The sequence below is a fragment of the Arachis stenosperma genome, chromosome 7 (assembly GCF_014773155.1).
Source record: "Arachis stenosperma cultivar V10309 chromosome 7, arast.V10309.gnm1.PFL2, whole genome shotgun sequence".
In the NCBI taxonomy this organism is placed as follows: Eukaryota; Viridiplantae; Streptophyta; class Magnoliopsida; order Fabales; family Fabaceae; genus Arachis; species Arachis stenosperma.
The window spans coordinates 28,745,720-28,761,427 of NC_080383.1; the positions used below are offsets into that span (position 1 = coordinate 28,745,720).

Below are 15,708 nucleotides of genomic sequence, written 5' to 3' on the forward strand. Positions count from 1 at the left end.
TAGCCCTTTGAACATAAACTTTTTTCACTTTTCAATCATGTCATTTATATAAGAACTACCACTCTTTAATTTGGATATTTGGCCTCCAAAGTTGCTTTAAATGTTAAAAATTGACGACCCATAGTTTGTGGTAGTAGTCGTTCCTTTAGCTTGGAATTAGCACGATATCTTATCATTAATTATGAAAAGATTTATAATAATTAGAAGATATAGCCAAGCATGGGTTTAGTTAGTGGGATTTTAACTTTCACTTTCGAATCTCGTGTGAAAAGAAAGGCGCCGCCCAGGGCACATACGCAACATCCATATAAAAAAAAAAAAAAGAAAAAAAGGAAAGCATATATCTATGGATACTTTGCTAAACAATTTCGCTACGTTATTAATAGTATTTCTGTCAATTTCTATCAACTCTTATTTATAACAATATTTAATAAAAGTGTCTTTATGTATGTGTCTAATAAAAATATTTTTTTTATACCGTGTCTAATGAAAGTATCTTTATATATGTATTTTCTAGATGTGTCTCCTTATAGATATATTTAAAATATAATAGTTAATTGTTGTTGATAATAAATTGACAGAGTATATTAGTATCTTATCCTTTTCCTTTGCTAAATAATTGTATTTAGACCCGACACTTATTTAATATTTGTTCGATATGTATATTTTTCGTATTCAACTATGACTTAATAAAATATAAAAAAAAATTTAAATACGTCTGGACTTAACTAAATGTCTCATTTTTAAAATATATTTTTAAAATAAATTTAGATTATAATATATATTATTATTTATTAAAACAAAAAATTATTTTAAATATTTTATATAATAAAAAAATAACATTAAAAATTAATTTATATTTTAATACTAATAAAATATCAAAATATCATTACAATTTATCTAAAAAATACTTTATAATTTATATATACGTCGTGTCATCATATTTTATAAAAATTTAAAATTCATGTGTCCGCGTATCTCGTATTGTATTATAATTTGTGTTCGTGTCAATATTCATATATCACAACATTATTTTTGGGGCAAATCACTATATTAAGCCAAGGAGAGCAAAAAATTACACAAATCCGCCAAACCAAAAATTATTTCATGAATCAACCGATACACATTTCTATATAGTTCGAATTAAGTTGTTTCAAACTTGATTTACATGTAATTCGAATCAACTTGATTCGAATTATACACAAACGCACACACCCACTAATTCGAATCAACTTGATTCGAATTACACACATACAATAATTCGAATCAGGTTGATTCGAATTACACCCTGATTTATTAAAAAAATTAATAATTTATTAAAAAATTTATTAAAAAAATAATAATTTAAAATTAAAAAAATATATTTTATTTCATACATTAAAAAAAGCTAACAAAATATTTAATTACGAGATTTTTTTAAAATATTAATGAGCTATCAATTCGAATTCCATACAATACTCTTTTGTCCATTTTTAATAGTTCATGAATATTTTTTAATAAAATTTTTTAAATTATATGGTGAGATATTACATAATTCGAATTACGCATGGAGAAGTTCAATCACTCTGATTCGAATTATATGGTGAACAATTCGAATTATATACAATATTCTTCTGCTCATTCTTGATAGCTCATGAATATTTTTTAATAAATTTATTTTAATTATACCACAAAAAAATATTTTATTCTATGCAAAATAATTTAAAAATGGCTTAAAAGATGTTAGGAGTATTATAAACATTTGTAATGACTTAGGACATTAAAGAAATACTCTACATAGTCTATAATAATTTAGAAATTAAAAAAATATATTTTTATCATGTATTTACCTAAATCACTAGAATATTATAAACTTTATAGTACTCATAACATCTTTTAAGCCATTTTTTTAAAATTATTTTGTATAGAATAAAATATATTTTTTAATTATTTTGGATGGAATAAAATATTTTTTTATTTTCTAAATTATTATTGACTATGTAGAGTATTTTATTTAAAATTTGTGTACATGCATGTATTTACCTAAGTCATTATAACATTACAAATTTTTATAGTACTTCTAATATTTTTAAAGCCAATTTTTAAATTATTTTACATAGAATAAAATATTTTTTTGTGGTATAGTTAAAATAAATTTATTAAAAAATATTCATGAGCTATCAAGAATGGACAGAAGAGTATTGTATAGAATTTGAATTGCTCGCCATATAATTCGAATCAGAGCGATTCGAACTTCCTCATGTGTAATTTGAATAATGTAATATCTCACCATATAATTTAAAAAAATTTATTAAAAAATATTCATGAACAGTTAAAAATGGACAAAAGAGTATTGTATGGAATTCGAATTGATAGCTCATTAATATTTTAAAAAAATCTCGTAATTAAATATTTTGTTAGCTTTTTTTAATGTATGAAATAAAATATATTTTTTTAATTTTAAATTATTATTTTTTTAATAAATTTTTTAATAAATTATTAATTTTTTTAATAAATCAGAGTGCAATTCGAATCAACCTGATTCGAATTATTGTATGTGTGTAATTCGAATCAAGTTGATTCGAATTAGTGGGTGTGTGCGTTTGTGTATAATTCGAATCAAGTTGATTCGAATTACATGTAAATCAAGTTCGAAACAACTTAATTCGAACTATATAGAAATGTGTATCGGTTGATTCATAAAATAATTTTTGGTTTGGCAGATTTGTGTAATTTTTTGTTCTTCTTGATTTAATATAGTGATTTGCCCTTATTTTTGCGTAACGATAAATTTATGTATAAAACTGTGAGGGTAAGTATTTTACTAAAAATTGAAAAAATATAATTTAATGGGCTAGCTAGAGAAATCTCCCTTCCAAAGGCCTAATCAAATTTAGCAACTTTCTTTTCCACACGTCCATATTTCCTTCCCTAATATGCACCGTTATGCTATGATATAAGAGTCATAATTCGACTTGGTATCTAACTATATCAGTGTATCATAACATCAATGACAAAATTATTAGTTACCAAATTCTTATATAAGTTACATTCAACATCTCAGCGAAAGATGGAATTATTCCTATAAACAAGTTCTAATAACGAAATGTCATTCTCTATTGATATTTTATCTTTTTTGTCTCATCTGCTAGCTATAAGACCTAACAACTTTTATAGCTAGCATATCATATATACCTATTGACTTGAGTGTTATTCTCTACTTGTTTTCAGTTTGTCTTTAATCACAACCAACAACTATAAAAAGTTTTTAACAACGAGAAGAAGTTATACATCGAAATCGCGATTTTTACTTTGATTATGAACTCTTTAAAAAATAATTTCGAAGGATGAACCGCGTCCATAACAAGTAATTCTCGATTAAGGAATTTAATTATATGTCATAATAAAAAAGTCAAAGACAAACATTTTTTTGTTATTTATATTATCACATGAAATATAATTGTAAAACTTTTGATAATGAATAAATAATAATTATCTAAGGAAATAATGAATCTAATAGGTCAATAATAGTATATATAAGAATTTTACTTTCAATATATTAAAATTTAATCTTGATAAGTTAAAATGTCGTTATGTTATTAAAATTTAGAGAAAATAACATTCTAATCATCCCTTATAATATCTCTAAAATCTAAACAACAGAATATATCATTCTTTTACAAGATTAAAATAACATACACTTTATTCTATTGACCAAAATACCCATCAATGCTCATATAATTATATATAAATTAGTAATAATTATTTGATTAATTTAAATAATCAAAATATATATATATTTATCTTTACTGTATTAAATTTTATTTATTTTTGATATTTTATCACATAATATAAAATATTTTAAGGGATAAGTACTTTTTTCGTCCCCAAAGTTTCGGTGTGGGTGGAGTGGGGTAGGGGAAGAGACCAAGAGATGCTGGGTGTGGCTGGGTGGAGTGGGATTTTATTTTTTTAATATTATTTTTATTAATAGTTAAGGGTAATTTGGCCTAGAAAAATAAAAAAAGGACGATTTTATAACGTTTTGTAACGTTGAGGATGATTTTAATAACAAAAAAGATTAGGAAGAAATTGATTTTGACCCCAGACCTTGGGGACGAAAAAAAATACTTATCCCATATTTTAATTTGTAAAAAATTTAATTAAAAACTTTTATATATATTTCATGATTATTAGTTAATGTAATAAATTTTGTTTATCATTAATGTAATAAATTATATTTGTTTTTAATATTTTCTCATTAACAAAGAAAATATAAAATTTTTAAATTAAATATTTTTGTAACAAATTAAAATATTTTATATTATGTGATAAAATATATTAAAATAAATAAATTTATTACAATAATAATCATAAATATATTATTATTTATTTAAATCTATCAAATAATTATCAATAGTTTTTATATATCATTATAATGATTATTAATGAATGTTATATTTTTTTTAATTTTGTAAGAAAAAGAAATATTCATTTTATAAATAAAAGAAATATGAATGTGATTTAAAATATTCATAAGAAGAGTGTCATTTTCCTCAAAATTTAACTTCCAAAAACTTTGATCAATGATAACATTTTATTACACATTATTGACTGAAATACTGTAAAGTAGCAGAGAGTCAAAACTAAACTATAAACTAATCTCGGGAGAGTAAAGTACTACTAATAATTAGTTAACTCTTGCACTCAAATTATTAGTATATGTTTTCTTTAACCAGTAGGTTAAAACCCAGCCACCACATGCATGTTTGACTATTGGTTAACATGATTGATTAATTAGTCCATGAACATATTCTTCATGTCCTTAAACCATTATTAGATTCCCACTTTGGAAAGATATTTTATAACCTGCCGACTATATATGCAACGGATCGTGGGGATTGCAAATTTGCAGTGGATCGCACTTATGTAATTATTTGTACTTGCATTGTATTAATTAATTAATCTAATAATGAATTTGAGTTGATTGAATGATTAGTTCATTTATATGTTTAATTAGGTATTAGAGTTTTAAATTTTATCTGATATATACAGTAATTTATTTGTCAATGATAAATTCTCAATTATAATTTCAATTTGAGACAGATTAATTTTTAATATTTAAGACTGAAAAATATTATAAAAAATAAAAAATTAATTAATTTAATTTGGACTGTAATGTAACAATAATATTAAATTTTAGTTTTTCCAAGTTCATGCTAATAAACTTTTGTAGAGAATCTCATCACCAATTGGGTATGGATTTAGGGCAAAGACAAAAAAGCATGTCCTTAGGCGTGCACCGTGGCGCACGTCCATTGAGCCTAAGCTTAATTAAACCTAACTTTATGATATAAAAATATTAAAATGCAAGATTTTATCTAAAGCTTAATCAAGCTATGCATTTATATAAGGGTGGTGTAGTGGACATACACCAAAAAGCTAGAGACAACAAAACACATTCTATTATTTATCAAAGTTTTGTCTTCTATTAATATTGAAGCATACGTTATAGATATCACACACTCATGAACATTCCTCCAAGTTCTATTTCTGTTGTCTATATCCTTTCAATTTTTTTAAATAAGAACATTAGGTTTGTTCGACACTAATTATAGTACAAGAATTAAGATGTATTTTTAAACTTTTTCTAGTATTTATGAAAATAAAAAAGAATACTCAATAAATACTAAAAGACAATTACCAAATTAATTATTATGACTACGTAGCTAAAAGCTATATATTTTTTTTTGGAGTTTTTGATTTATGAAAAGTATTAACTTTCTGGTGTAAGTTTTAAAATCAAATTGTAACGTTCTAAGAAGCTATTTAAGTACTTATAGAGAAATTTAAAAAAATGACTTCTCTCATAATAAAATTTTTTTTATTACATTTTTTTTAAAATAAGTATTTTTAGAACTAAAAAATCAAACACAAAATAATTTATTTATAAGTTATTTTTAACATAAACATTATTGATTCAAAAGGAGCTTAATTAAGCTGTTTATCCAAACTGAACTTTTCACAATCTATCATGAAACTTTAATAAACACTAAAAATTAGTCGCACTATATTTTTATACTTTTTTCCGTATATTTGATTATAAATATAACTTTTTATTATATTATTTATGAAATTTAATTTTATTTGATTATATTTATAAATTTAATTATAAATGTGAATACATGATATTTTTATGTTTTAATATACATTCTTGCAAAATTAATAAGTAGATAATTTGTTTTGTCCGATATAATATGCCGTTGCAAAAAAATGTACATATTATATACTAAAATAAGTCTCATATTAAAATATAAAAATTAAAAATTGAAGTCATTCCTCTCCGATTGCATCAATTATTCCAACTTTTTATTTTTTACTATTTCAAGCCCCCTTGCATGTATATATATAAATATTTGTTCATTATGATGATGTATTATGCAAAGCATTCCTCATGTGGTAGTTGTACTACTACAGTACTACTTCTTAATTGCACTCTTTCACTCATCATGCCACATGTTGATTATTTGCTCTCCCTTCTTTAGCTTTGAGCTTCCTCTTTTCACTTATCCACTTGTTTTTCTTCATCATTCACCATAATACCACAACATATATATACCTCCTTCAAATAATAAGGGACACCCTTTTTCTTTTTCTTGAATATGGAATTCAAGGAATTCATAATCAGAAGCTATGAGGGTCAATCTGATAGAGCCCAGGTTGAAGATCTTGAAAGAAGGTGCAAGGTAGGTCCATCAGAAACCATGCTAGACTCCATGGGTGACCCCATCAGTAGGATCCGGAACAGCCCCATGTACATCATGCTGGTATATATACTATACACTATACATTATATTATTCTCTCCGTTTCGAGATAACTGTTAACATGTAACTGTATTGATTAGTATATTGTATATACAAAAATTCTATGTGCCCACTAAAATCAAAGTATTTGTATATAAATATATGCATAATTTAACTTAATTTTAATGTGTGTTTTGTATTTTAATATGTATTTTATACTGAAGCATGATGACTACTCTTAATGATTGATTTTAGTGTACAAAGAACACAATTGATGTATATAATTATATGTCATTAATAACTTCCTAATTAATCGTATTGAACCCTTTTCCCACTCTCTTTTCTCTTTAATTCAATGAAAAAAAGCAAATTTTTCCTTCATTAATTCATTTTTTGATCATCATGTGTTGTACTATTACACTCACAGGCCAATTTGGTGATAGGTGGCAGAGATGGACAATGAATTGGTTGGTTTCATTCAAGGCTCTATAAAAGTGGTAACACTAAAGTGTCATCCACCAAAGGGTATTGCAAAGGTTGGCTATGTCTTAGGCCTAAGGGTAGCCCCACAAACTAGGAGAAAAGGCATTGGTTCAAGCCTAATCCAAAGGTTAGAAGAATGGTTCAATTCCAATGATGTGGACTATGCATATGTGGCCACAGAGAAAGAAAACCATGCCTCAATAAGCCTCTTCATGAACAAATTTGGTTACACCAAGTTTAGGACCCCAGCTATACTTGTGAACCCTGTCAACAATCACCACTCATTTAGAATCTCTTCCAACATTGACATTGCTAAAGTCAACATTGACAAAGCTGAGTCTCTTTATAGAAGATTCATGGGGACCACCGAATTTTTCCCTAGTGACATTGAAAATGTGCTTAGGAATAAGCTTAGTTTGGGAACATGGGTAGCTACTTTCAAATGGGAAAATGCAAGTTTTGGGCTTAATGGGCCTAATATTGGACAAGTCCCCAAAACTTGGGCCATGCTTAGTGTATGGAAAAGTGGGGATATTTTCAAGTTAAGCATTGGGAGAGCTCCAAATTCTTGCTTGTTTTTTACAAAGAGTTGGAGCTTAGTGGACAAAATTTTCCCATGCTTTGGGCTATCAACTATACCTGATTTTTTCAGCCCATTTGGGTTTTATTTCATGTATGGGGTTTACCATGAAGGCCCATGTTCAGGGAAGCTTGTTAGGGCCTTGTGCAAATTTGTTCACAACATGGTCTCAAAGTCCAAGGATGAGAATTGCAACAAGATCATTGTGGCTGAAGTTGGTGGAAGAGATGAAGAGCTCAACAATCATATCCCACATTGGAAATTATTCTCTTGCCCTGACTTGTGGTGCATTAAGGCCTTGAAATCTGATGGGAAGAACACATTCCATGAATTAGTAACTGACACCCAACCAAGATCCCTCTTTGTAGACCCAAGAGAGGTTTAAAAGTACCATATTAATTACTTTTAGTTAAATGGTCATTTCATTTTTTCTGGTATATGAAAAACTTAATATGCTAGAAATAATGAAATAGACAATCAATTAAAAATGAAGAGTATATAAGCTCCAAAGGAGGCTAAAAAAAGAAAAAGAAAAGTACATAAAGAATTAAAATGGAGAGAGCTTGAGAAATCATTGAGGTTTTCTAACCACAATCAATTATTAACGTTACTTTCTTAATAACTATTGTTTTCTTCTTTTTTTTCCCTTAATAATTGTTAATTTTATTTCTTCGGTTTATTTACTTTATATTTCACAATAATTAAACGTATAGTCGTGTTTTTAGCTCTTATTTCTCCTTTTTTTTTTTTAAATATTGTTATAAGAGTAACTTCTACGTTTATTATCTTTACTAAAAGAAAAATTTGAAATTCATGCTGACTAATTCATATATGAACGTATAAAAAATGTTAATAAAACAATATTGATTGGTTTAATATAAGGGAAGTCCACGGTAGCCGTAAGCATAGTACTTTTAATGATTATGAAAATTTGGTAACAATTAAAAAATATAACTAAAATTAAGGTTTTTTTTATTATTTAAAAAAATAGACCTTAATACAAAAGTATACATGAATCCATGAACACAATTAAAAGGCTGGTAATCCCGGTGTTAACTTGTGATTATTTTAACCACTCTAGTGATTAGCTCACTAGTCTGCTTAAATAAGTGTCGGGGCTTCAAATCCTGCCTTGTGCATGTAGTAATCCATTAGCCAGCGGCAAACCCTTAAATAGAGCTCAGTACCACGAGGATTAGTCCTTAACCTGTCGGATTAAGAAATACCATGGGAACCAAAAAACTTGTGGTTATTTTATTTTAATTTAGAGCCATAGCGATTTTTTTATTTTTACGATCAAAGTCTTCTATATTTTGTTAACAGAGGTGAACAATAATCTTTTAGTGTAATTTTTTATGAGCGAAAATTAAAGTTCACATATACCGATAAATATACCGGATTATTAAGTAATACTACGGTGAGTGGATATTGTTTCACAAGGATTAAAGGATAAGGCAAGTAATTATCAGATTAAAAACCTAATTAAATTAAAATAACTTGAATTGATCAGGAATCTTGGAATCTTGAATGCTTAAATGCTTGCGGACAGAGACTTAAATTTTGATTTGAGAAGACAGTAACGGTGAAAGTCAAAGACTTCAGAGATGGTTATGCTTTTAGAAAAATCAAACCTTGTTTACTTATCTTAAAGTTTGCAAAGATCTTTCACGACAAATCTTTAGTAATTGATTTTCAATTTCTTGGTTTTTCAGTTTTTCAAGCATTAATTAGTCGTCAATTAATTAATCAAGAGATTAAGCACACAAACTGATTTAGATTCAAATAAGATTTAAAAGTAGTCCTTAAGTCAAATTATATGTCACTTATTCAAGTTAGCACTGTCCAGTTAAATCTTAAAAGAAAAGACAATTTTCAAAAGTTGTTCTAATCCAAATTATATGTCACTTATTCAAAATTAGAGTGATTGAAAATCATGTAAATGTTGCACAATAATTAAACAACTATTCCTAGCCGAATTCAAAGAATCATGTGAAAGAGTTTTCAAACTTTAATTCAAATATCAAATTTTTCAATTATAATAAAAGAATTCAAGAATGATTAACATACTTTTCGATCCACTAATCCGAATGAAAAATGAATAACTCAATAATGAACTAGATCAATGCAAGACTTTAAAATAAAGTAAACTTAGATTAATAACTCATAAAAAACATAAACAGAACTCATAACCCTTTGACAGAGGATTAATTACCCATGAAAAAGTGAAAAAAAAAATAATGAAAAGAGATTACGGAGGAGCTGGATCATCTTTTTTGTGAACTAAATTCACTTATTTATAGCCTAAATTCTGAGTTAAATCTCAATTTGGCCCCTGAAATTTAGTCCGATGCTCAAAATGACCCCCACAATTTCATTGGCCTCAATTAGAACCCCCAAATTTGCAATTGTGGCTCCAACTTGCCCCTGCGATCATCTCCGTCACTAAAATGTTGATTTGATGCAATTGCATGACATGGTAGACATTACTTAAACGACGGCGCATTGGTTTCGTGCCCAAACCCTTTGGAAACCATGTCGTTTTAGATTTTTGTAGGTTAAAACTCTATTTCTTTCCCTTACGACGATTATAAGTTGCAAAACATCAAGAAAACCCTTACACTACGTGGTTTCCAAAGGGTTTGGGCGTGAAACCAATGCGCCGTCGTTTAAGTAGTGTCCACCATGTCATGTAATTGCGCTAGATCAGCATTTCGGTGGCAGAGATCATCACAGGGGCAAGCTGGAGTCATAATTGTAAATTTGGAGGTTCTAATTGAGGCTAACGAAATTGTAGGGATTATTTTGAGCATCAAGTCAAATTTCAGGGGCCAAATTGAGATTTAACTCCCTAAATTCTATAATTTAAATTCAAACTATCCTAATCTTGTCTTTTGGAGAGAAAGATAAGGTAACTACTTACTGACTTTAATTTCAAATTCAAAAAAATAATAATTCAAATAAAAATCTAACAACCGAATCTCTTAGGTTTCTAAAAAGAATTAATAACTAATCTTCTAAAGTCTTTAATATTTTAGATGTGATTAAGACTCTAATGATGTGGATAATTAAGCTTAAGCCTTAATTTGCTGAATCATAAAAGTTGAGAGTTGTAATTATAGTTAATACGGACTTGTATTAGTGAAAGATTGAGTAAAAAGCCCAAAATTCTACCTTTTAGAAGAGGCCTACCCCGGACGTGCATTAGGGGACAAGGGGTCTGTCAGGCATAGAGAGAGGCTGCCAAGCACAGAGAAGGGGCCGCCGGCCATAGGTTCCTCCCGCCGAGCGTGTGCTAGAGTCATGGGGGGCCACCAGACATGGGTCCCTTCCGCTGGGCATGCTGCTGTGTTGCTTTTGGTTTTGTTTCTTTTCCTTTAGGGCACATTTTTAATTCCTTAGACCACGTTTTTGCTGTCTTTGTATTTTCTTTGTGAAAAAGCTTCAATTCTTGATTTTTTTTAATCAAAAACTCCTGAAAATACTATCTCAATTCTAAATATTTGATTATTTATTAAATTCTATTAAAAAAGAGGATTTGATTGAAACCTAAAAAATGAATAAAAAATAAAATAGAAAAATTACTTAAGATGACATATCATTGATTCTCGTAAAACTCTAAAATCTAAATAAAACAGAATATCTGACTTTATTTTTACTAAAGAAAAAGTAAAAAATGATGATGACTTATTTAATTTAATATTTAAAATAATAAATTAAATAAAATTGCCAAATATAAGTCAAATTATATGAAATAGTTAATATGATTATAATCAATATATATATATATATATATATATATATATATATATATATATTTGATCTAAAAAAAATTAGAAATTATAATTTCTTAATAATTTATCACTTGATATATATATATATATATAATCCTAAGATAATTATATATCATAAACTTTATGCAACACCTCAATCTTATTTTTTCCGGTTACTTTAACAATTTGGGTCATTTTATATATTGTTTATGGAACTTTGATAACTTTTAATACATTAGAGTTGCGACTAAAATATAACGATTATTATACTGAGATACTAAATGATAGATTAAATTTAGATGAATAATATAAAAATTACATACGAAAAATAAACTTATGCATGCATATTTTTAGTTTGTGCAAAATTTTATTGAGATCAAATAATATAAAAATTGCAAAACAAACATTAAAATGATATGATATAAACTATCCACTTAATTTTATTGAAACTAAAATATCTTAACCTCTGACACCACATAAAATAAAATAAAAAATAAATTTTCACTATACTAAAACATCACATATATTAGGAAGGAGACAGAAAGAGAAGAATAAATAAAGAAAAAAAGTAGAAGAAACAATAAACTAAGTAAATGGTAATTATTAATTCAGAAGTTAGAAAATACTATAAAAAAAATATTTAGTACCATCACATTTAATAAATAAATTTGTCAGTAATTAATTTATTGTCGGATTTATTGTCGTGTTGGAGTTGACGGTATAAACGGCGCCGAAAACTGTTTACTGGTAGATTTTTCGTCCGAGAACGCTAATTATCTATGGATGTTTCGTCGGTATTTTTAATGAATTTGTTGAGATTGAGTTGATGATTATCATCGGATTAATACGAGGTAATTTTGGCGCCATTTTACGAGTTTAGGCACCAAGTTACCGTCGGATTAATCCGACGGTAGTATTTTTTGGCACAGTTAAGCCACAATTAGTAATCAAATTAAAACTCTTGTTAACAAAATTGTCAACAGAAATCTAAAATTAGCAGAAATCAACAAATTATTTTATTAAAAATAAAAGGTCTGAATACAATAAAATGTCACTGAAGTAGAGTACAATGAAATAGACAAACAAAAAAATAAAACACCTAACCCTTACAGATCCTAGTAATCGTTGTCATTGTTGTCGTTGTGGTCCCTCCGTTGAGGCGGCAGAATAGGTGCTGACATCGGTGCCCCACCAGCAGCGCCGCTACCTCCAGCGTGCATTTGCTGGTTGTATTCATCCATCTGCTCTCACAACCAATCGAGTTGCTGCATCTTCTCTGTCAGGTTTGAGCTGATGGTAACGGTTCCTCCCACGTGTGCAAGAAGGTCGTTGTACCTCTACTCAGACTGCTCCGCTTGCTGGTGATGCTTGTGTGTTAGCTTCTGCACCTCCTCCCTCAAGTCGACAACTTTTTAGGGATTGGCAGGGCTAGTGGCTGAGGTAGAAGTAGGAAAGCCGCCAACACGGAGGAGCAGAGGCCACTGGCGAAGATTGACCCCAACCCGAAGCGGCGATTCTTGTGGGGTTCAGAGGCTGTCTCACCCGAAACCCCATCAGAATTACCCACTGAAGCCTTGGAGCCGACTTCATCATTCTCACTAGGCAGCTGAGATTGCGGGGTCGCAGCCTCCAACCTCTGCGTGTAATCCTCCTGTGTCATACATGTGATTAGGATAATAATTAAATAATTGACTTTAAACCAAATAAATTTGAAACTTAGGATTAATTTAAACTCACATAATGGGCCGCAAACTGCTCTCAGCAAATCTCTCATTGTTGGCCTTCAAAGTATGGGTATACTTGTAGGTCTCCACCAATGTCGTCTCATGATCCAACGACTTAGACTACAAATTAATATATCAACCAATAAAATAAATGAACAAATTAAACAACTAATTCAAGAAACTACAAAAACATTAAACAATGACAAAATTCTTATGAGTCTGCTCTTTGTCTTCATGAAGGTCGTCGATCCACCCGTATACTTTGACGACCTGGGCGAAGCCCTGTTAGCGACATTCGTCAGATAGCGATACTTGAATCCCTCATCATTCATAAAATAGGTCTCCAATTCCTTCTTGATGCATGGACGGATCCACAACATTAGGTGGTCGCGCCTTTGACGAACGTCGCTCATCATTTGCTGAAGTCGTTTGGCTGCCCGGTGGTCATAGATCTTCCTGATCATGAAATTAAGTTCCACATCCCATATGAATTTCAAATGCACAAAATGATTCACCAATATTAGTTAGTTGGAATAAAATACAGTTCAAATACAATTAATTAATTCAACATTATTAGGTCCTTACCGCCCACTTCTAAAACCATCGCTCTCTTATCTTAGCCGGAATCTGCGTGTAGTTCGGTCATGGGTGATCGTACATTGACTTAATGACCTCGAAAATCTCATGTGTACATGCATTGAGGTTTGGTGCAAACCTATTAGAGAAAAAACCTAACATTAACAAACACATAGAAACACATAAACTTGATATTAACAAACTTAAGATTAAAAAATTGTACTCACGCATGCATGCCATTGGGCCAAATTCTCAGCCAAATGACGGGAGGCAATGGAGGGGCATCCTACTGGGGGGGACACTAGCGGAATCACCCACCGCGTGCTCTGTTGTTGGATCTGCAGGAGGATGTAGCAGAAGTAGGCACGTAGTTCGAATTTGAGACCATGATGAACTGCTGGTCTGCTAGACCCGCCTGTGACGTCACAGGGGTTTACGGGATAGTCAAGGGTAGAGGATGATGACTGGACAGTCCTTGGGGATTCGGTGGAAGCCCACCCTCTACCATGGCCATATGACCCACTCGACCTACTTCTGCTACCTGTTGTCATGTTTGCACAACGAATTATTACTAACACTAATCAAAACACAATTAAATTCACCAACTCTAAACATATTAATACACTCAATACAGTAACATATTAATAACATAACAAATACCAATAAATAATAACATAAGAAGAAACTCAAAAAATAATAAATAATTAGAACCAATATGAGAAAAGGTATGAATAACAAATAATTATTTTAATTATAAGTTAGGAAGTCAAAGTTAAGTACGAATAATTCAGTACTCAAGATTATATTACAATTTTACAAGCATACAAAGAAACTCAAGAAAGAAAATTGTACATGGACATAACCCAAAAGACTTAAAATAAGAATTTTAAGGAGAAACCAACTCATATCACAATTAACACAAATATCTATCAACCCTAAACATAATTCTAAGACTTTTGAAAACATAATTTTAATTTTTCAATTTCACTCAAAATTTTATAAAAATTTTGATAGAGTCTCCTCTAAAATTCGGATTTTTTCATTCTTCAAGGGTTCCATCAAAACCAAATATCCATCCAAACCAACATATAAGGGCTAAAATCCTAATCCACCCACCAAACAAACCAATTATTCAAACCATTGGAATTTACGTTAAAAATTAAATAATTTTTTTTATAGCTCATGATTTTTCAATTTAACAAAAAAAAGTAAAAACAAAACATAAATAATAGTCAAACAAGTAAGAATAAATGCTAAATTATTATATCATAACTAAGACACAAATCCTAAATTAACTTAACCATAAATTAACATGACTAAAAATTAACATGATCCTAAATAAAAAATTATAATTAAGTACTGTATGTTATGATATTCTAATATAACAATTAACACACACAAACATATAAACCAAGCATGATTCCTAAGTCAGCATTTTCGGACATCCTGATTTCTAAAAAAATGTATAACACTCCAACTAATTTAGAATCATTCAACAGTCACAACCCTCACTAATCAAATTCCTAACACTAATAGAATAACAAACTAATAGGTAACACATTAACAATGAAAGAAATTCTATTTCCAATTTTGAAATAGATGTCACAGAGATGGAGTGAGGATTTACTTAAATTTGGAGCGGCGGTGAAGGGGTGGGTAGAGAGAAATGGAGAAGCGGCGAGAGAGCGGGGTCGGAGCGACGGCGATGTCTCGAGTGGCGGTGGTGCTGGAATGGTGGCGAAGGGGGTTGGGCTGGGTAGAGAGAGAAACAGAAAAGAGGGTTTGAGAGAGA

The 15,708-nt window shown here is 29.2% G+C and overlaps 1 protein-coding gene across 2 annotated transcripts; it reads left to right on the top strand.

The window, feature by feature from the left end:
* The first annotated feature begins 6,443 nt into the window (after window positions 1-6,443).
* On the top strand, window positions 6,444-8,513 carry LOC130941884 (probable N-acetyltransferase HLS1-like). Of its 2 annotated transcripts, none has more exons than XM_057870512.1 (2): window positions 6,444-6,806; window positions 7,227-8,513. In XM_057870512.1, the coding sequence occupies exons 1-2, from the start codon at window positions 6,642-6,644 to the stop codon at window positions 8,229-8,231; spliced, it is 1,170 nt and encodes a 389-aa protein (XP_057726495.1). In that variant the 5' UTR covers window positions 6,444-6,641; the 3' UTR covers window positions 8,232-8,513. The 2 variants fall into 2 exon arrangements, with proteins under 2 accessions (XP_057726495.1, XP_057726496.1); XM_057870513.1 differs by having other exon boundaries at window positions 6,719-6,806; window positions 7,211-8,513.
* The last annotated feature ends 7,195 nt before the right edge of the window (window positions 8,514-15,708 follow it).